This window comes from Pholcus phalangioides, unplaced genomic scaffold, assembly GCF_987345545.1.
Source record: "Pholcus phalangioides strain wild (caught in Gottingen) unplaced genomic scaffold, Ppha-v1.0 ptg000030l_1, whole genome shotgun sequence".
In the NCBI taxonomy this organism is placed as follows: domain Eukaryota; kingdom Metazoa; phylum Arthropoda; class Arachnida; order Araneae; family Pholcidae; genus Pholcus; species Pholcus phalangioides.
The window spans coordinates 6454343-6476864 of NW_028301620.1; the positions used below are offsets into that span (position 1 = coordinate 6454343).

Genomic DNA, 22522 nt, shown 5'->3' on the forward strand with positions numbered 1-22522 from the left:
CAAATAAATTTATAAAACCATTTTCGACAATTTCCGAAAAATTCGTCAGTTGCCTTAAAAGTCACGTTTATCGCCAATCAGTTGAAGCCGCCCACAAACAACACACGTTTCCAGATAGATCTTGAAATTGAGATAAATATTGTCTGTTTCATTTTTTTTTTAATATTATCATTTCTTTCTTTTTTTTGGTTACAATTTCCTCTCCGGATAAGAAGTCTTTGGCGACTTGTGCGATGATTGGCGACACTTAGTAAACGCTTGAATCTTCGCGAGCGGAATCTCGCCACACCAAGCAACTGTTTCGGGGCGGGCACAGATATACAGCGACACTGCATCAAGGCGAGAACGGCGCAGGGCAAAGCTGCTTTGCACCGCAATCGCAATATCTCTCTTCTACACACACACACACTCTTTCTTGTACAATTTCTATTCTCTCTATCGTTGATATCAGCAACCAGTCGATCGTTTTCTATATTCCGCCGCGACTCTGCCGTAATATTTGGTTCAGTTTTTCTTTTTTTCGGACGGTGAAGACGGTGCGGTTCGCGCATAAAGGCGCTTTGGTGGTTTTTATTATTATTATTATTTGTGTGTGTGTGGTGTTGTGATTTTTTTTTCCTCCCTCTTGTTTGGGTGAATAACATTGTACATACATACATACACAAAGTACACAAACATAGACTGAGTAAGAAAGATAAAAAAAAAACAACACAACAAAACTCTGAAAGATGTCTGACGAAGGGCCCAGCCGAACACCATGGGCTCGAGGCCGTAAAGGAGCTCTCAAAAAGAAGAACGTTTCCGTTATCAAAGATCACAAGTTCATTCCGAGATTTTTCAAGCAACCGACTTTTTGCTCTCATTGCAAGGATTTCATTTGGTGAGTTTCCGTTCGATTTTTCCAAATCAAATCAAATTTATTCATTTCGTATGTACAAAAAAATTAGAACGAATTCACGGGAAACATATTCGCAAGGCATACACATCTCTTCAGGGATAAAAAAAAAATTGAATATAATTCATTAAAAATGGTCTCGTATGGAAATATTGATGAATATAAATCAATATTGTAATAATATTTACATCTCTTTTCGTTATCTTACTTAACGCTCATCAGTAAAACCGCCGGATTTTATGGTTATTTGGAAACTCCGCGGCTAAAAAATATATTTTAATGATTTATTTACTTTTTCAGATTTTTTACTTGGAATATGTTCTTTTAACTTCTTTAGTATAATAATGTTTATTGTAACACTGAAAAAATAAATACTTATTTTAATAATTTTATTTACGAAAGTAGGTTAATAAATTCTGAATATTTAGGATTGAATCTAAATTTTTTAGATTTATAACACAATATACCGAAAATAGATATTTATTCAGTTCTTTAAAAATTTCTACGCAGTTTTCAAATTTTAGTGAGAAAAATAAGAGGAATATATTTCACTTGAAATATGTTCCCCTTATTTTTGCACTAAAATTCACAAAAGATTCATTAAAAATGGTCTCATATGGAAATATTGCATATCTCAGCCACCTCCTTGGGCATTTTGCCTGTTGTAGTGTTGTATTTGTGTTTGTATTGATCAATATAAATCAATATTATAATAATATTTCATCTGTTCTCTTTATCTTATTTAACCTTCATTAGTAAAAACGCCAAATTGTATTGTTTTTTCGGAAACTCGGTGGTCAAAAAATATATTTTAATGATTTATTTACTTTTTAGATTTTCCTCAAAAATACGTTATTTTAATTTCTCACATATTTTTTTTGTTAGTATCATAATGTTTATAGTAACACCGAGAACAAATATTTATTTTAATGATTTTATTTACAAAAGCAGATGTCCTTTTTTTTAGATTTTACTTAATCTAAATTAAGTCTATCTTGTTTGTATCTTTCACCCATACATTTATTTTGATAGTATAATAATATTTATTGTAATACCGAAAAAAAATACTTATTCAGTTCAGAAATATTGATGAGTTTTAATCAATGTTATAATAATGTTTGCATCTCTTTTTGCGATCTTATTTAACACTCATCAGTGAAATCGCGGAATTTCATTGGTTTTTTTTTGAAAAAATATATTTCAATGATTTGTTTACTTGTTTTTTTAGATTTCACTTGAAATATGTTTTATTTTTCATATATTTTTTTATTAAGCGTGCAATTTTTTTATAGTAACACCGAAAATAGGTATTCATTCAGTTCCTGATGACAAATTTCTATCTAGTTTTTTCAGATAGTATTCTTTTCATGTGCGAGCTTTTTTAGTTCCGTTCATGTTTATTTAACATTCTTTTAACGATATGATGGAATTCGTAGAAAATGGAAAATTTCATAGCATTGTTCGAAGAGTTCGAGCTAATTCCTGAGGAAAAGTATGAAACAATAACATTTACCTGTTTCTTTCGTTATCTTATTCAACACTCATCGGTAAAAAACCGCCGGATATTTTTATTTTTTTTTCAAAAAACTCGGTGGTTAAAAATATATTTTTTATATTTAATGACTTATTTACTTTTTCGATTTTTATTTTAAATATTTTCTTTTATCTTTCACCTATAGTATTTATTTTAATAGTATAATAATATTTATATCAATACTGAAAATAAATATTTATTCAGTGCTTTAAATATTTCAATGCAGCTTTCAATTTTTTTACTTTATTTTTGAGAGGAAAAAAAATATTATATATGTATAATTCATTAAAAATGGTTTTATATGGAAATATTGATCAATATAAATCAATATTATAATAATATTTTCATCTCTTTTTGTGATCTTTCTTAACAATCATCAGTGAAATTATCGGATTTTATTTATTTATTTTTCAAAAACTCGGTGATCCAAAAATTTATTTTATAATGATTTATTTCCTTTTAAGATTTCATTTAAAAACGTGTTCTTTTAATTTCTCTTATTTTTCTATTAGTATGATAATGTTTATAGTAACACCGCAAATAAATATTTAATCAGTTCTTGGAAGATTTCTATGCAGTTTTTTAAAATTTTTATTTCACTTTTGATGTGCGGCCTTTTAGTTCTGTTCAGGTTTATTTGACATTCTTTTAACAATATGGTGATATTCGTAGAAACGGAAAAATTCGTAGAATTATTCGAAGATTTCGAGCTTATTCTTTTCTGAAGAAAAGTGTGTCATGATATATAATATTTACTTTTTTCTTTCGTTGTCTTATTTAACATTTAACAGTGAAATCATTAGATTTTATTTATATTTTTTCTTGGGAACTTGGTGGTCAAAAAATATATTTTAATGATTTATTTACTTTTTAAATTTAACTTAAAATATGCTCTTTTGATTTTCACACATTTTTTCTGAGTAGGATAATAATATTCATAGCGCGATACCGAAAATAAATATTTATTCAGTACTTGACAAATTTCTATATGCAGTTTATTATATTATTCTCAGATATTATTCTTTTATGTGTGCCTTTTTAGTTCTATGCGTGTTTACAAATACAAATACAAGTATTTGTAAACGAATACAAATACAAATCTACAACAGGCAAAATGCCCAACAAGGTGGCTGAGAAAAAAAAAACATATTTATTTTCATTTATTTAACATTCTTTTAACGATATGGTGATATTCATAGAAAGCGGAAAAATTCGTAGAATTATTCAAGGATTTCGACTTGATTGTTTTTGTGGGAAAAATCGGTAATTAACGATAGTTGGACGTGCAAGGAAAAATACTTGTTTGTCCATAAATTATATTGCAGTGTGATATTAAAAAATTTCTCATTTTAATGACATCACTCGAAAAATATTGAGTTTTTAAAAGAATTATTTCTAAATGCATTTTCGATGCATTTACTTCTTGCTTTCAAAAATATACGAAGGATTTTCTTTAGAAAAAAATCAAGCGAGAATTTCATATTGGTGTTAAGATAAGAGTATTGTAGTTATTGAAAAAAACAAAACAAACCTTTAGCTCTTAAAATTAATTATAGAATAAATCAAAGCATCTCAATCACATTTATTATACTAATATTATTATTCATCGATTTTATATCAATAATATCATGAATACGTAGCATTCAATATATATTAAAATTCTTGGGAAGAACCAGAAAATTTGCAGAAAAAAAATAGCGAGCAATTCTTTGGCCAAAAATAATCATAAATAGTAAACGTACAATGCGACCGAGTTTTAAAATGTAAATATTTTAGGAAATTTCATTTTTTTTTTTTCATTTTCAAAACTATGAATTTCGCTGTTTCATTGGCAGGGAGATTTACAACCAACGGCATTTTGTAATTTATTGCTCTTATTTTTACAGTATAACAGAAATAAAATGCGAAACTTTAACTAACAAAAGATTTACTCTTTTTTGTAGCCGAATTTGTTATATTACGGAGTATTATTATTATTATCATTTTCATTATCTTAAGCATTTTTAATTTTTTTAAATGAAATTCACAATTGAAAAAAATTGAATATACCCTGTTTTGGACTTACCATATTGAACTTCTGAAATACTGACCAAAGGCTGACAAAACAACAAAGAAAGATGAAAAACTGAACGTATCCTTTTATTTTGCAAAAGTGTTTCTCAACCTTTCTGGAAACAAGGACCAGTGAAATGTCTGAAACAATTTGACGAACCACTTGTGTCCCGTATTACGGGACATTCTTGTAATCTTCACTGTTTCCATTTCTTTTATACATTTGCCCCGTTTTTCAACGATACTTATTTGAATTTGTAATATTTACCAAAGTCGTGATTACACACTTTCACACAGCGTTTTCATAATATAAATTATATTATGATGGTTATCTCAAACATTATAAATATTTAACTCACACATATTTGTCAGGTTTAATGTCTCGTTCTCAATTTTTTTTTTGGGATTTCAATAACGATTGGTGATTGTACCTACCTTTGATGACAACTGCTGATGCCTATTTTTGATGACAACTGCTGATGTCTCGTATTTTACTCCTCCAAATTTCGTACTTCAAATAAAATAAGTAATTTTTTTCAAGTTATTTTCTCACTGATGAAAAAAAAAATACTCCTCGTTTTACAAAAATACTCCTTAAAATTTTGGGGAGGTGTGAAATTACTCTTCAAAATTATATTTTCGGATAACACTGGTCAGACCTAACTCAGACCAAAGCTTACAATTGAGCCTGACACTGCTACTAGATGGCGACTTATTGGATAAGTCAGGGCTTCCCAAAGTGGGCAATATCACCCCCGGGGGAACGTTGGAAGGTCCGAGGCTTAGAAGTTACGGATATAGCATAGAATTATGTGAGATGGCTTGAGTTGGGGGGGGGGGAATGAGAGAGAAAAAAATTATGAAAAAAGGGTTGATGGAACAAAGAGTTTGGGAACCTCTTTGATAAGTCCGTGCATTATCTGTATTCAAGTAAAGTCACGTTCAGCGCACGCGAACACTATGGAGAGAGGTCGTTGCCTTTGTAGCGTCGCTCTCATCCGGTAAGTCAGAGGACGTAGGTTCGATTCCATGCTAAAGGCAGTTGAATTTTCTTTCCTGAATTCATCTTCGCATCAGCGCGCTGTCGAAACCTTCGTATGATCAGCGGAGAGTGACATCATCTTCGGACTGTTTCAATCACCCTGTATAGTGTAGTGATCAATACTACATTTGCTATGAATGGTTAGAGTTCAAAAATAATCGATTAACAATTTTTGAATAATTAGTCAGAAATTTTAATCCGGGGTTCTTAACCTTTTTCAGCCGCGATCCAAAATCAACCACAAGATCAGCTTCGCGACTCATGGGACTATTCGTTTTTCGCGCGAAATTGGTAAAACCAAAGATTAAATAAATGCATTTCCAACAGGACTGTAAGTGGGCTTATACGACTCATCTAGGAATCCCCCTGCGAATCAAACCTAGGTTGTGACCCATGGCTCAAGAATCCCTGTCTGCAAGTGTATTTGTGCAACTAATCTCGGAAGTCCCTGCGAATCAAGTTTGAATCGGGATCCATAGATCCCTGGCTGTTAGTGGATTGGTACCAAGGGGCAGACGTGGACAAACGAGAGAGTGGCCACTGGAAGTGGCGAATAGTAAGGAAAAGTGATGTTCTAATGAAGTGATTGTAAAATAGGTTGGGTAGTTTTGTTTGTACATACGGTTGTTTATTAACGTATTGACAGAATTATTAAAATCCCAGAAAACAAAAATAAAACAGTGCTTTGGTGTGATAATTGAGCAATTTTCTTGAAAGTGTTTCGCCGACGAGCAACGGTGACACGTAACACCCTGCGAATCAAATCGGGATCCATAGCGCAAGGGTCCCTGGCTGTTAGCGGCTTTGTACGACCCATCTGGGAAGCCCCTGCGAATCAAATTCGGGTAGTGATCCAAAGCTCAAGAGTCGCTGGCTGTAAATGTGCAAATCAAATTTGAATTGGGACACATATCTCAAGAGCCCCTGGCTGTCGGTTGATCTAAGTGACCCATCTCGGAAGCACCGACGACCCAAGCCCAAGTTTATGTCGTGGTAAAGAATCCCTGTTTTAATCGATTCTCAGCCCTAGTGGGGACACATTTATGTTTCAAAAGTTGGGTCTCCTCCCCTTCCCCCCAATAGTTGTGCATAGCTTCTCCATTATACAGCCAAAAGGCTTCACGTTGGGAACGGTCTCGAAGCGTAGTTCTAATTTTCAAAGGCGCATTTAAGTTTTGGGTGTTCCCTACCATTTTTTCTCTTGTATAAATTATTATTATTAGTTTTTCTCTTCTTTTTTTAAAAAAATGAAAACATGTTTCTGTGTCGCAATTTTCTCTCTTATACGGATACTAAATTGCGGAGTGAAAAAATGATTTGTTACTCCTGTCACGTTCTTGCACTTGATGGTTTGTTGTAGTCGTCACAGAAAAAAAAAATAAACAGGTTTCTTTTGTGCGTCATTTTGCACCTCAGATTTTTTTTTTTTAAACTTCCATCATAAACTTATGTTTTGATAAAATGATTATAAAAAAAGAGAAAGAAGCAAAATAAAGCTTTGTGAGTTTAGGCAGTGACGTAGGTAGAAGGGAAGCACAATATATTCGTACACCGTATATATTCGTAGGGGCGATACTCAGACCGGTTTACATATACACTTGGGTATACATGTCATGATGATGGTGGTAATGTCCGTGAACGTTGTTCATCAGCCGGACATTTATCGCGGTCAACCGTGGAGGAAGAACCTTGACAGTGGCGTACTTGAACGTGCAATCTCTCTCGTTGATTTTTTTTCCCAATTACAATTTGAATTGATAAATAATCTGATTATAGATGATTTTTTTTCGAGCTGGATTTAATCGACGTCGAATTTTTTTGACCAAAAAAAAAATTCATAAAAAAAAATTAAATTTTTTTTTTTTAAAGTAAATTAAGAAAAAGTTACATTCTCCCCCCCCCCCCCCCCCAAGGCAGGTTCTGCATTGCCCCTGAGAAGAATATAATTCCATGTCAGTCTTTCCATGCAGAATAAAGAAATCACATCTACATACTGTTTATAAAGTATAAGTGTTTCCTTCCGTGGATGCTATCAGTGATTGATAATCTTGGGTATATGAATTCTTAAAAGCTTTATATTTAGCTTTACATAGCTTAAAGTTTTATATTTTCTTTCTGAAGATTTTTAATCAGAAGAAACAATTTAAAAAAAATCAAATTACAAAGCTGCGGACGAAAAAACGTGTTTACCACACGGCTGTTAATGGAATACAATAACGATTATACAGGAATTTCGGCAACCAAGGTCATGCCCCTGATAAATGATTGCCGATAAACGCTAAGAAAACAAAGTCGCGTCTTTGCCAGTTGCTTAAATGCGGTCACACAGACTTTTTTTACGGCTGTGCTCGATGGAAATGACTACGGCTGTCCTCTATGGGTGTTTTCCCTAACGGCGACGGTAATCATTGACGCCACGGCAACGTGAAAGCTCGCGTAAAATCTAATGTTCTGCCAAAATACGGAGAGCGGGAGGAAGGATGAAAAGTCCGGAGTCTCCCGCCTAAATCAGGAGAGTTGTCAGGTCTGTGTGAGGTTTCTGAAAGACCTACACAAAAACTAAGTGCATATTTAGAAAGAGCGAAAAAAATTCTATTGGGCGACAACATTTTCATCGAAATGTCTTTATTTAATGGCGAGCCACAAACGCTGAAAGATTGTCGAAATTCAAAATCGAATTGTCGCCAAAAATTTTAATCGCCACAATTCCGCAAACACGTTTCGTGCTACAATCAGTCAAGTTTACCAAAACCTTTTCCATTGCAGCAGCTTTGCAAAGAGCCAACAATAGAGCATATCGGTGTTCTAGTTCAGGAGAGATATAGCCTTTTGTTCGCAATGCATCACTGAAATCGGCGTAAAATCACTCTATGTGATCATTTACTCATACTGCCACTCCACCTTTCATTTGGTCAGTCTTACGGTCATTCATTCACTCATATTGTCATTCATCCACTCATATAGTCATTCATTCACTTATACAGTTATTCATTCACTCATACGGTCATTCTTTCAGTCACCCACTCATTTGGCCACTTGGCCACTCATACATCCGCTCACTTCGTCACTTACACGGTCAGGGAAGGCTACATGTCAGGAACGAATGGAATGTCCGGGATGGATTTTCAGTGGTGAAATGTTGGTGGCGAAATTTCCATAAACCGCATGGGATTCTGATCATTTGCAATGAAGATCTATGAAGTTTCAACTTCGTGGTGCAAATGTCGAACCGGTGTTTCGTTCAGGAAAGTCTCTGCATAGAAAGCAGTCATCTTCGTGTTAAAAAAGTCAAAGACAATCTGAAAGATCCTTATAAAAATTTTTCTGTTCGTTAGTGAAAACGACGTCAGTTGTTAGTAAGTTAGTGTCGAAAAATGCTTGTATAATTATAAAAAAAGAAAAAAAAATTGAACTGTCATTTTTCCATATAAATATGACGCATTTTAAAAGTCAAATATAGAAAATAATCTGAAAAAAAAATCCATCATAAAAAAATGATATTTCTTCGATAAAACGCATTAGATTTCGTAACATAATTACTAGCTTTGTTCCATCTTTTTGTCAGTGGTCAAAAAAATACTCCTTTTCTATTCAACTTTAAATTTAAGTGTTTTATCATTGTTTTTCTGGTTGATAAACGTCACAAGAGCTAAATAATAGATAAGTAAAATAAATCGAAAGAAAAAGAGTACTTACGTACGTACTTCGATTGTTTCATTCCTTTTTAAAATACATTTGGCGTTTTATACTTCTTTTTTCGCGTTTTTGAAGGATTAAAAGAGTGATAAAAAAGAGATTATTGTTTTTTTTTCTCCGGTATCGATACAAAACGTACACAATTGTGCCATATATTTTATTGTTTTCTCTTTGTTTCTTTTCCTGTACAAATAAAATAAACAAACTTTCGATTTCTTTTTTTGTCACATCAACTAATGCCAAGATAGAGAGCTTTTATCAGAAAAAGCTGTCATTGTAGATGGAAAAAGAAAACGTGTTTTAATCTGTAAATGAAGGAATAAAAATGGAAGAAAAAGCACAAAAAAGGCCTCTTTTTTGGTCTTTTTTCCTGTTAAATTTTTACTTTAGCCCATACTTTTTGTGTTGTTGTTTTTTTTTTTTTTGACGTAACCGTCTTTAAATCTTCCGCTTATGACGTCATAGGGAAAAAACATATATATATATATATATATATATATATATATATATATATATATATATATATATATATATATATATATATATATATATATATATATATATATATATATATATATATATATATAAATAAATAAAAATAAGAAAATGTGGTCGAAAAGACTTGGAACACGTTTTGGGCCATTTATCTTATTTTCTTTAATCAGTGCCACCAGCTGTAGGCAATGACGTTCATTCTAGTCTTTTTTTTGTGTCTTGTTATTTAGTGATGATGTCTGTCCGCTTTTGTTTTGTTCTTTATTGTGGTATAGAAAATCATACGCATAGCGTCGACATATTTTTTTTCTTTTGATTTTGTCGACCTTCATTTTTATTTCCAATCTTGGTTCACTCTGAAATGTTTGGTTTTTATTAAGGCTGGTCCGGTTAATCGGGTCGGTTAATTGATCAATTGCTAATCGCAGTTAAAACTTTTAGTCGAGTTAATCGACTCGATCAATCCGATCAAAATTCGATTAAAATTTTGATTAAAAGTTTACTTATAAATCTGATTTATTGATTAAACCGATTAAATGTATTATAAATTATGTTTCTATACTAAGCATTAAAGATAAGTGACCGTATTTAAAAATATTTGAATCAATATTTTGATCAAATTTTTCGACAGGAGGAAACACAAGTCGATTCAACGAAAAACTAGCTATAATATTCGATTGAAATTCAATTAATCGATCAAAATATTTTCATTAACCAGTTAAAATTTTTAATCGACTCCCAGCCCTAGTTTTTATCTGTATGGGCTGAGAAAAAAAATAGAGATCTTTTCCACAATATAATTACTTCGTAGGAAAGTTGAGAGATGTCACTATCGTGAAATATGAACCAGGGATTATATTTTAGTTACATCCTCTGAGCGGCAAAATTCTTTTACATTCTTCACTTCGATCAGAGGAAAGAGAGAGTCCCTTATCTCTTCTAATATTATACAGTAGAACTTGGCTAATTCGAACTTGGTTAATTTGAATTTTGGATAATTCAAACTCTTACAAACTGCCCTTGAGTTTTCTACCTAATTTAATGTTAAAATTTCTTGTATTATTCGAAATTTTTTCAAATGTTTTGGATAATTGGAAGTTGGAGGGGGGGGGGTGGAAACCATGATTTTGTATGAGCAAATTTAGTTTGGAAAAATTCTACAAGTCAGACTTTGCTTTTCTTGATCAAGTTGTTACAAAACAAATCTATAAAGACAAATGAAAGTTTGAATATTCTGTTTTCCTCTCTACTCTTTGTTTGATAAGTTAATGTTCTGGCGCAGTTTGGCCAAATTGGTCCTTGCGCCAAAAAATTCAAAATCCAATCCAATCCGATAAGTTAATGCCCATTTTAATATTGTTCAGCTGGAGCGCATAGAGAATGTGTACCATTTGATACAACTTGTGAATCGAGGTATAGCATTCAAAATCTAAATTTTTTTTCACCATTAAGAGTTTGGAAAGTATCGGAAAGTACAAATTTTGTAATACGTTAATAAAATTATATTTCTTTTTGATAGTATGAAAATGATAAGCAAAATTTGAATGAACTGTTTCCGTAAATCAGGGTTTGAGCATGGTCAAGGAATCCTACAGTGATGCTGATTCCAGAGCAGTGGAATCATGTAGCAGCTAAGATCAATTACAATAATTATCAATTATTAAAACTTGGGAAAGAGTTTCGTAATTGATGATAAAATTTTAATAATTGATAATTGTTATCCTATGTGAATGTCGATGATTAAATTGGAATTTGTAGTCATTTTACAGATCTAAGAACACAGATATAAATTTGATAATTCGAACTTTGGATGATTTGAACTTTTTTCCAGTGACTTTGGAATTCAAATTAACCAAATTCGACTGTAATTGCTAGTGATTCTGATCACTGCAATCCATTTACTATAGGAATTATTTATTATTTCAGTTTTATTTGCATTGAATGGAAGCAAAAAAAAAAAATCGTATTATTTTTGTTAATTTTAACTTCCAGTTCATATATCAAAAGTGCAAATGCTTCTGTTGCCAAGTGTTTTCGTTTTTTTAACTCTTTGATGCACAAATTGATTCAAATTTTTTTTTTCACACGTTACTATCTTTGCAACCATTTACTTTAGAAATGTTCTTCCAGTTACAAATATTTTTCAAATGTCTTTTTTCAAATGATACGCGGTGTCTTATAATGTCGTAATGTTTTAGAAGTGTCGAATGCATAAAAAAAATTGAAGAAATCAACTTTAAAACCTTTTAACTTTCAACTCTAACATACCCGTATGCCAAAGTTTGTCATTACACCCTCAATCATAGGCGATAATTGCTGATAACTTCAAATATCTCCAGAAATATTTCATTAAAAAAAGTGACAAATATATATTGCAAATCACTTTTCGAAGCAGGCTATAAATTTCATTAATAGGAAATTTTAGCACATTGGAACTGTATAAAAAGTTGATTTCTTTTTTATATAAAATCCTTCCCCAAAAAAAGCGTTTATCACCGCCTGGCAATCGAGTGGTTAGGGAGCTAGCCTCTTATTGTGCAGGTCTGGGTTCGAATCTCGGTTCGGGCATGGATGTTTACTAACACTAACAAATTCCCTGGACAGATCATACTGGATCTCTTGGGAATATGTGAGGATCACGTTTAATAAAAAAAAAAGGAGAAAAGAAAACAATATAGCTATCAGTTATAAAAAAGTAGTCCTATAGACAAATAATGTTAATAATTCTATTTTTATTAATCTGTATATGTGTAGCCACACAATAGCTGAATTATGGCCCATAAGCAGAACCATGGCGTGCCGTCTCGGGGGCTTTTTCTTGGACGCCCCTTTAAAAGAATTATCATTATTATGTGAAATAAGTGTACTTTTTTTGTGGGGCCACCTTTCGACTCGGGCCCTGAGGCAGTGCCCCGGTTGCCCCAGCATACTTACAGGCCTGTCCATGAGTTGAGTTATTCGAGAGCAAAAAAATTAATTTTAAAGATATCCATCGTAGAAATTGAACCCATTGTAGGGCTCAGTGAAAAAAAAAAAAATATATATATATTTTTTAAATGTGATGATCACGTATATTCCCAAGAGATCGGTAAGATCTGTTTTACGCAATTTCTCAATTATAATTAGCAGAATACACTAGTTCTACCCAACTAAAGAACAAAGCCCAAGACCGAGATGAGTGGCGGCTGCTCAACATTGGGAGAACCAGTCTTTGGATCATTGGTGATGATGATTAATTTCTTCGACATTTGCATAAGGCAGGATTTGAACAATGATTATAAAAGCAGCATTACACCCCCAATATCCCCCCCACACAGAAAAACATTGGGGGGGGGCAAGATATAGAAATTCTGTAGAAAACCTGCATAACTTTCTACGAGTTCATAAATACAGCATAAACTTTCTAAACTGGCCTGACTGGGAAAGTGTCAGCAGATATGGTAGTTATTATTGTAATATAAAGGAGGTGTTCAACCAACACCCTTTATACATGTTGTCTATGGGGGGGGGATGATGGTTCAACCCGGCTAATATAATATGTTTTGCGGTTCACAGAAATCATAATCTGACTTTCAATTGCCTTGTGGTCGAGGCCTATTACTTGCGTGACAATCTTTCGAATCAAATTACTAGATAAGAAAGTAGAAAACAATGTGGATACACAAAAAATTCTCTATCTATAAATAATACAAAAAGGAAGTTGCTTGCGAGAATGCCATAAGTGATTCGTGGTTTATAAACGTCGAAATTCTTCAAATGATGGAAACTGAACCCGGATCTGTTTCTTAACCAACTTTTATGACTAACTCGCGATTTTATTCTAGATCGGAGCCGATTTAGTAGAATACTTAGCCATAATAGCACGAAGGTCATGTTTGCAATCAGATGTCAGGTTTCGCATTACATACCGGAGGGGAGAGGAGAGAGATTCTAGAGAGAGAGAAATTCTGATATACAATTCAAACTCCGCTATATATATAACGAACTTCAATGGATAGAGGTTTTTGTTTCGCTCTATCTGGAGTTGATGAGAAATACCATCATTTGTATGGAAGATCTGACGAACCAAAAAAGTTCGTTTGCTATAGCTGAGTTTGATTCTATTTATACAGGATGCATAGCTAACCCCTACGCAAATAACTGGTGAACCGATGATCCTAGAGCAGTGGTTCTCAACCGGTGCTCCGCGGAGCCCTTGGGGCTCCATGTGCACTTCCCAGGGGCTCCGCGGCCACTGGAGGATAATAAATCAATAAATTTGATAAACAAACAAAATAAAGAGGCCCAAAGCCTCTTTATTTTGTATATTTATACTGCCATAAATGATATACTAAAAAGGGGTCCTCTAATTAAACAGGGCTCCGCCATAGAAATTATACACTGAAAAGAGCTCCGCGAGTCAGAAAACGTTGAGAACCGCTGTCCTAGAGGCATACTTCCAATTAGAAAAAGTATCCAAATAATGTAAAGAACTCAGATACGTCATTTATATTTCAAGAGGTTGTATAGTTGTTAATATTTACTATTAGTTATTAAAATTCACTTTTTATCTGGTCATCCTATCGTCAAAAATCCAATTAGAGAAAATTGTTGGCCTCCGGAGAGACCGAACAACAACTTTCTGATTGGGTTTTTAAGGACTGGGTGTACGTAAAAGTACATTTTTTTATTCTAATAACTATAAAACTCCTTGCAATATGAATGACGTATCTGAATTCTACGCGTTATTTGGATACTTCTTCTAACCGGAAGTATGTCTCTTGAATCAACAGTTCACCAGTATATTTGCGGCACCAGGAGTTAGTTAACTATGCATCCTGTATAGTGTATACTACAGATTTCTTATAGATGTTTTACGTTAGTGCGAGAACTGTATGCGGAAAACTACCATTCCGTAAATGGGTTACGGAAAAGCTGTGAAACTCCTCCTAGTGTCACAAAAAAAAAATATCAATTTTCAAATATCAATCAAAAAAATATCAATCCGTGTTCGCGGTTTCATGGACAAGTCTCGTAACTATCGAAAGTTCCGTGCGAGAACGGAAGTATGCATTTTTCTAGAACGTGAGATAAAAATGAATATTTTGGAACTACTCACATTTTTCTAGAATGCGCCATTAAAATGATTCTTATAATAATGAATCAAATAATATATGAATTTTTCTAGAATGTGAGATAAAAATGACTCTTTTCTGGAAATAATGTATGCAAATTTATATAATGTAATATATAATGGCTATTCTGGATTACAAATGAATGAATATTCCAGCATGTAAGATAAAAATGACTATTCTGGTGCATAAAAATTATTCTCTATATTAATCTGACCATATTTACTCTAGAAAAGTAAGGGACATCGAGTGTCGGAATACAGAAAAATACGAGACATTGCCAGTTATCGCCAAAAATGATGCTAAAAGTAAGCAAACTTGCCAACTCATGATAAAATCACAGGAAACTCACCAATCGTGGGAAATGAAGCTCCACTTCAAATTGGAGTGAATTTAAAAAAAACATGACAAATGTGTGTGAAATGAATATTCTTGTTTGTAGTCGTGATTATCATAATGTAATTTCCGAGTTGGAAAGGTAATTTCAATCATTAATTTAAAGAATAAAAAGCCAAGTTTTAGCTGCTCCATTGGGTTGAAAACCAGGACAATTTTGCAAGAAAGTTGGAACAGCAAGAAAAAAGAAAAGAAAAAAAAAACCGAAACTGTCCCATTAAATACGGGACTTATGGTTACCCTACGCTATATCCCATTATTTCATTTTCAAGTACAGCAACCCAAAATAAAAGAGAGTAAATCGAAACAAAACCAAGCTAAACTCCTCTCAACAACTATGGTTGTCGTAAAGTAAAAATGGATATGATGCTAATCAATAAATTCTGGAATGCCATGTGAATGAAATTTCGAGATTTAATTTGTAAAATCCATAACCCTCCGAAAACAACACAAAACTTCCACAAACGTTCGACACGTTTCCGTAGTATATATATATAGAGAAATGTTTCTGATTCTAATACTTTACTGTAGAAATGATAAGTGATAACACAGAACAAAAACAAAATATATTTCTCAAATTCGAGAGATAACGGCGTAGTCTTCTATTTTATGATACCAGTACTATCTATTATCATAGTTTCTTTCTCTCTCTTCATCCTTTATTTCGTTTTTTTTAAATATCGATTGATGTAGTCTACGAATTCATAACCACGATTACTATATACTTGTAATATACGTCGAAAGCTTATCAATCAAAGACCGGCCGCACCGTACGTTTCTTTTCATCACACGTCAAGGTTTTTACTGATTAGAAAATACATTAAAAAAAAAAACGAGACACATGGATTATTTATTTTTGTCTTAGTTTGCGTGGGTGTGTAAGCGTAACATAAGAAGAGATTTCTCAGATCCAGATAAAAATTTGATGATTTCATTATCGAAAAAAAACCGTGTGCGGAAAATTCATCGCCAACAATTCACCGCCAGTTTACCGGAAGGGAAAAAAAAATTCACCGACAAATAATTCATCGACGAAGTAGCATAATGAGTGAATGGATCAACAGATGAGCGCGAGTCAGTGAACAAGTGAGTGATTGATCAACTGAATCAGGGGTGTTTTTTTAGTGAGTGGCAGGTGAACAAATGACTGGGTGAATGAAAATGTGAGTAAGTGAAGGAGTTAATGACTGAGCAAGTGATTGAATGAGTGGATTTAAGGGAAATTCACCGAAAGGAAAATTTACCGCTAGGAAAATTAACCGACAATTAATTCACAAACAACAGCCAGTGAGCGAGTTAGCAAGTGGATAAGCAAGTCAGTGAGCATGTATGTGAGGGAGTGAGTGAAAGAGCAAGTGAGTGGGCGAGGGGTTGAATGAGTTACAAACATTTGAGTGAGTAATATAGGGAGTGAGAGATTTTGAATGAGTTACAGAACATGTGTGAGTGAGGGATTACAGAACATGTGAGTGAGTAATATAGGGAGTGAGGGATTTTGAATGAGTTACAGAACATGTGAGTGAGTAATATCGTGAGTCAGGGATTGAGTGAGTGAGTAATATCGTGAGTCAGGGATTGAGTGAGTAATAGAGTGAGTGAGAGATTGAGTGAGTAATAGAGTGAGTGAGGGATTGAGTGAGTAATTAAGTGAGTGAGTAATTGAGTGAGTGAGGGATTGAGTGAGTGAGTAATTGAGTGAGTGAGGGATTGAGTGAGTGAGGGATTGAGTGAGCGAGGACGATACGGTGGACGATAGGGCCTTTTGAAGCACGTTAGGGTTTTTTATAACTTACTCACTAACTCATTAACTGCTCATTAAATTGCTCATCAACTCACTCACTTTTTAACTTGCTCATCAACTCACTCACTTTTTAACTTGCTCATCAACTCACTCACTTTTTAACTTGCTCATCAACTCACTCACTTTTTAACTTGTTCACCCACTCGCTCACTTTTTAACTTGTTCACCCACTCGCTCATTCACTTGATAACTTACTTGCTCATTCACTTGATAACTTACTTGCTCATTCACTTGATAACTTACTTGCTCATTCACTTGATAACTTACTTGCTCATTCACTTGATAACTTACTTGCTCATTCACTTGATAACTTACTTGCTCATTCACTTGATAACTTACTTGCTCATTCACTTGATAACTTACTTGCTCATTCACTTGATAACTTACTTGCTCATCCACTCACTCAGTCACTTGATAACTTATTTGCTCATCCACTCACTCATTCACTTACCCACTTACTTCCTCAGTCATTCACTTTCTCCACTTTCTTGCTCACTAGCTCATTCATTTGCTCATTCGACCACCCACTTGTTCACTCTTCTGCTCACTAAATCACTAACAATAGTGGACGAAGTGTTCGTCGGTGAATATCCCCAGCAGAGAGAGTGAATTTTCCTTTCAATGAATTGTTGGCGGTGAATTTTTCGGTGTAATTATGTACTCAAAATATTTTGCGTCGTAATAAAAATATTTTGCGTGTTCTGACTGATCTCGCAAGCACCCTTGGACGAAGCGGCTCATCCATTTGGAATCAATTGCGTTCAATTTGTTCTCATTTGTATTTTCACTGAAACTAAATCTGTAGCGAACATAAAAGAAATCATAAACAGATTTCTTGAGGTTGAATGAAGTAACTGTTAAAAAAATCACGTATATATACAGTACCATTCGAAGGTCTGTTAAAAAGTATTTTTTGGCACTGCAGCCACAAAGAGATGTCGGAGAACTCAAGTTTTTTTGTTTTAAAGCAAGAAACATTGCCACATTACTTGGGACATTTTTAACTGTATTCTTAAGCCCCGAAACTAATAACACCTGGAAGTTGGGCAACACTAGCTAGAGGAATGGAGGGAGGGGGGGGGGGGGGTTTGGCACGATGCCTACCGAGTTAAAAAAAAAATGAAAGTTTTCTCTGTTTTATTCTGAGCAAGTGCCAAAAAAATGCAATCCTCGACGTGTGAGTTATGAACTTTTCTAGATTAAAATCTTGATGCAGTCATAACAATGAAATCGGATACGTCTGAGGTTGTTACACACACACATATGAGAGAGAGCGTCTTTTTTTTTAATTTTAAGTGGTTATTGCCACCAAAAAGAAGAGAGAGAGGAAAATAATAGAACTAATTGCTAAAGAAAAGTTGTTTGCCTCCTCATTATTACATGAAAGATGTGGGTTTTATCCCGTGAGAAAACGGTAATGCGAGTGATCAATTTTGTCACGGGCTAAAATACGCAGTAAATGAAATAGAAAATAACTAACTACAGTAGCCGCCACTTATAAGAATCACTGGCTATAAGAATCAAACGCTTATAAGACTCAATTTGTTTTTTAGAATCACTGATCATATTTGACATCCATATCACGACGGTAGTTTATATTTGGCATCCATATCGCGATGGTAGTTTATATTTGACATCCATATTACGATGACACTTTAAATTTGAAATCTATATTTTTATGGGAATTTTTTTTTCAGCCACCTCGTTGGGTAGTTTGCCTGTTGTGTCAAAATTGTATTTTTATAAGAATCAACCATTTTTAGGAATTAATTGGTTGTAAGAATCACTGGTTATAAGAACTAACCGCTTATTAGACTCAAACTGACCAAAACAAAAACCAAACGTTGTTTTAACGTAGGAAAATCATCGTTTATAAGAATCGGATTTTCACTAACAAGAAAAAAAGTTTTTTCCTCCAAAACTGCCACCGTTCATTTCAATAGTGGGAACTTGTAGAAAAATTTATTCTTCTCTCACAAGGCTGTTCGGAACAATGCTCTTCGACCTTTTTGTTACCGCGGACCAGCAAAAAAAGTAAATAAAAAGGAAAATGATTTGCGGACTCGCAGAAAATACGTGAATATGAGAATTAATTTGTGCACTCTGATAAAAAAAAAATGCATAAAAATGAGAAATGATGACTTGCGGACCGGCAAGAAATACGTAAATAGGAGAAATAATTTGAGGATTGGCAATTTTTTTCTTTTAGAAATAGAGTAGAAATTCTTCTGTCGCTGGTATTTCGTTACTAAGCAAACAGATACGACTAACTAGAAATTAAAAATGTAGAAGTTATTTGCATGTGCAGGTATATACAGTCGAATCCCGTTTTAACGAACTCCAAGAGACCGGAGAAATCACTTCGTTATAACGAAATTTCGATATAAAGGAATTCCAGGTTTCAGTATTGCTCTTATGTAAACTTATCTGTGACTTTAGAAAAGTTTTCGTTAAAACGAGATTTTCGCTATAACGGTATTCGTTAAAACGAGATTTTCGCTATAACGGTATTCGTTAAAACGAGATTTTCGCTATAACGGTATTCGTTAAAACGGGATTCAATTGTATATAAGTATAAGGGGGATATTTTTTGTAAATGAAATATGCACTGTAAGAAATAGAAAATATGTATTTTTAAAAACACATATTTGTTTTTTTTTTGCATGGTTACTTTTTAACGCTTATTTTCTCCTTTTTGGTAAGCAATTTTAAATTTTTAACTTCTCCAGGAATTTTAGTACATATTTTGTTTTTTTTATGCGTATTTTGCATTTTGAAGTACATATTTTGGCATTTTGAAGTACATATTTTGGCATTTTGAAATACATATTTTGGCATTTCAAGTGCATTTGGAATTTTTAGAGCATATTTCTTAACTTATTTAACGCATATAGTCCGGGCTCAGTTGATCGCGAATAATAGACAATGATATGCATTAAAAATTGAAATATGAATGTTTAAACATGAATGTCCAATTGCATTTGCATTTATGAATTTGATGTGAATTTTTTTTCGGGGCCCCTCCCTTACAATCTGATAAATAGTTAGGGGGTAATGAACTTTGCAGCAAAAGGTGCAAAAAAATAATTTGCGAAACATGTCATTTTCAAAAGCATTCTAAGTAAGCGGAGAAAAATCACCAAGGTTCATTCATTTATAACCTCATGGTTATGGTCCACCACGTGTATCGCAAGGCAATAATAACATCAGCTGCTGGCACTCATCGAAATTGGAAACCCTGATACGAATCACAATGAGGCACACACATACATGCAATTTATTAATTTATCATTTTTAATGGTGTCCGACTCAGCGGACAAAATTGGGTCAAGGCCGAATATAATGATAGAAAAAAAAAAGTGATCATAAATGGAGATATAGCCTTGCGCTGTAAGAATGGAGGATTCCGCTTCAAAGAAATATTTAACCAAATAAGATGAAGGGTCTCCGAAACATCTTTGAAGATGATAAATGACTATCGATTTCTTTCTTGTGTGGGAGGAAAAAAAGATAAATTTGCTATTTTATTTATTTATTTTTTTGTTATCTGTCGCTGGACCGACTACTCAGCTTCGGTTCTGTAAAAATAACCGCATCAGCTCCAGGTCGATAAATTTGAAATATGGAACAATACTGAGGTTTTTTTTATCCCCCCCGCTTTTTGAGAAAGTGCCAAGATGATGTATATAACCATAAATTTCATACGGAATTTTCCAATAGGAGGAAAAACATAAACAAAATTGCCAAGTTTTTTTGAGATAAATTTTTTTTTTGTTTATTTTCGTACTCGGCTCCATTCAGCTTAAAATGTTTTTTTATATATAATAATAATGGTGATTATGATGATATGCGTATTCCTTTTTTGTTAAATGAAATATTTTCTTATTTATAAAAGTTATAGAAACTTATAGAATGAAAATATGATTGGTATTTTTGGCAGGGATTACGCTATAAAAGGTTCATAAAAGTTATTTTATAAAATTTGAGGAAAGCAATCATTTAGGCTATACGCTTATTGGTTTCATTTTTCAAGTTTTATAAAAGAAATTTGTTAAAACTTTTATTGTGTAATTCCGGCTTTACATCAGGGATGCGTTTCCAAGGACCTCTAAAAGAAGAGAGAGAAAGCGCGGGCCTCGTGAATGATTTGGAATTGTGCCTCAGGTCATTTTGTGATGTCATTTGAGTGATCTGGAAATCTACTGCCGTCCACTTAAGTGGTCTGGGAATGTGCCGCGGGCCGCTTGAGTGATTTGGGAATGTGCCACGGGTCACTTACAGGATCCGGAAATGTGCCGAGGGCACGCTCAAATGCTATGGAACAGTGCCTCAGGTCACTTAAGTGACTGAGTTGATTCTGAACCTCCATTCATTCTAAAATCGATTATGAACTTTCATTGATTCTAATATCGATTCTGAACTTTCATTGATTCTAATATCGATTCTAATATTTATTGTGAACATTCATCGATTCCTAAACCAAATGCCAAATTGATTCTGAGCTTTCATCGGTTCTGAAATCGAGTTGCGAAATTTATTGTGAACTTTCATTGATTGTAAAATCGATTCTGAAATGCTTTATTTCATTAATTATGAAGTTTCATCGATTCCGAAATTATTTCCTCTGATCAAAAATGAATTTCATCATTTCTGAATTTTATTCTTTAGTAGGCCTACAAGGATATTTTCAGCATTTATGTATATTTTGGAATCAGAAGTGTCTTTTTTTGAATGTCAACTGCCCCACCCTAAAATATACAGTGAAACAACGATACTCGATATAACGATAAACCCTTCTATAACAATATTTTTCAAATCTTGTTCGGAATAGCCTATAATCTAATGTTACACTCCTCTCGATATAACGCTGTCCTTTTTCTACGATATGTCCCTCTATAGCGATATTTTCCCAGAGATTTTGTAAGCGCTACAACGATACCTTATATTTCACTGAAAATCGTCTTGAATTCAATGTTAACGTCGTTGCTTGTTTTCGTTCTTATGATGGCGTCTAATGAAAAATCGGTATTTCGCACCAACAGTTCACCGTGTTGATAAAGTTGTTTATACTGCGCTACTTTCTGTGTAAGACACGAAAGTGTGATGCGGTAAGCAACTTTACAGTGTCAATGCATCTAATTGAATTTTAATAAGCATCTAATCCAGTGGTTTCCAACCCTTTTTTAGTGGTGCCACCCCCCCCCAAAGCAACTCTGAAATCCTGATGTCCCCTTTTTCGTCGGGGGTGTCCCCCCTCCCCCGATGTGAAACTTCATAGGTTCCATAACAAAAAAGTTGTTTTTTTTCAAATGTAAGAAACGTTATTTTTTTGCTTTGGCCTTCTTAAATTTTAGAACCAGGGGTCTTTGCCCCCCCCCTTATTTCTGTCTACTTTTACTTGGGCCGGGATTGCACTATAAAAGTTTGATAAAAAGATCTTTATACACAACTTGTTACATTCGGTCGAATGTAACCGATACGTTTATTGGTTGCATTTGTC

The 22522-nt window shown here is 33.6% G+C and overlaps 1 protein-coding gene across 2 annotated transcripts in view; it reads left to right on the plus strand.

Annotated features, from left to right (window-relative positions):
* The first annotated feature begins 306 nt into the window (after nt 1–306).
* Nucleotides 307–22522, plus strand: part of LOC149067502 (protein kinase C, brain isozyme-like) — a 143458-nt gene continuing 121242 nt past the window's right edge. For both annotated transcript variants that reach the window (XM_089252734.1, XM_089252733.1), the window contains exon 1: nt 307–880. In XM_089252734.1, coding sequence (XP_089108860.1) covers nt 729–880 — 152 coding nt within the window. In that variant the 5' untranslated portion in view covers nt 307–728. The remainder of the gene's footprint in view (nt 881–22522) is intronic.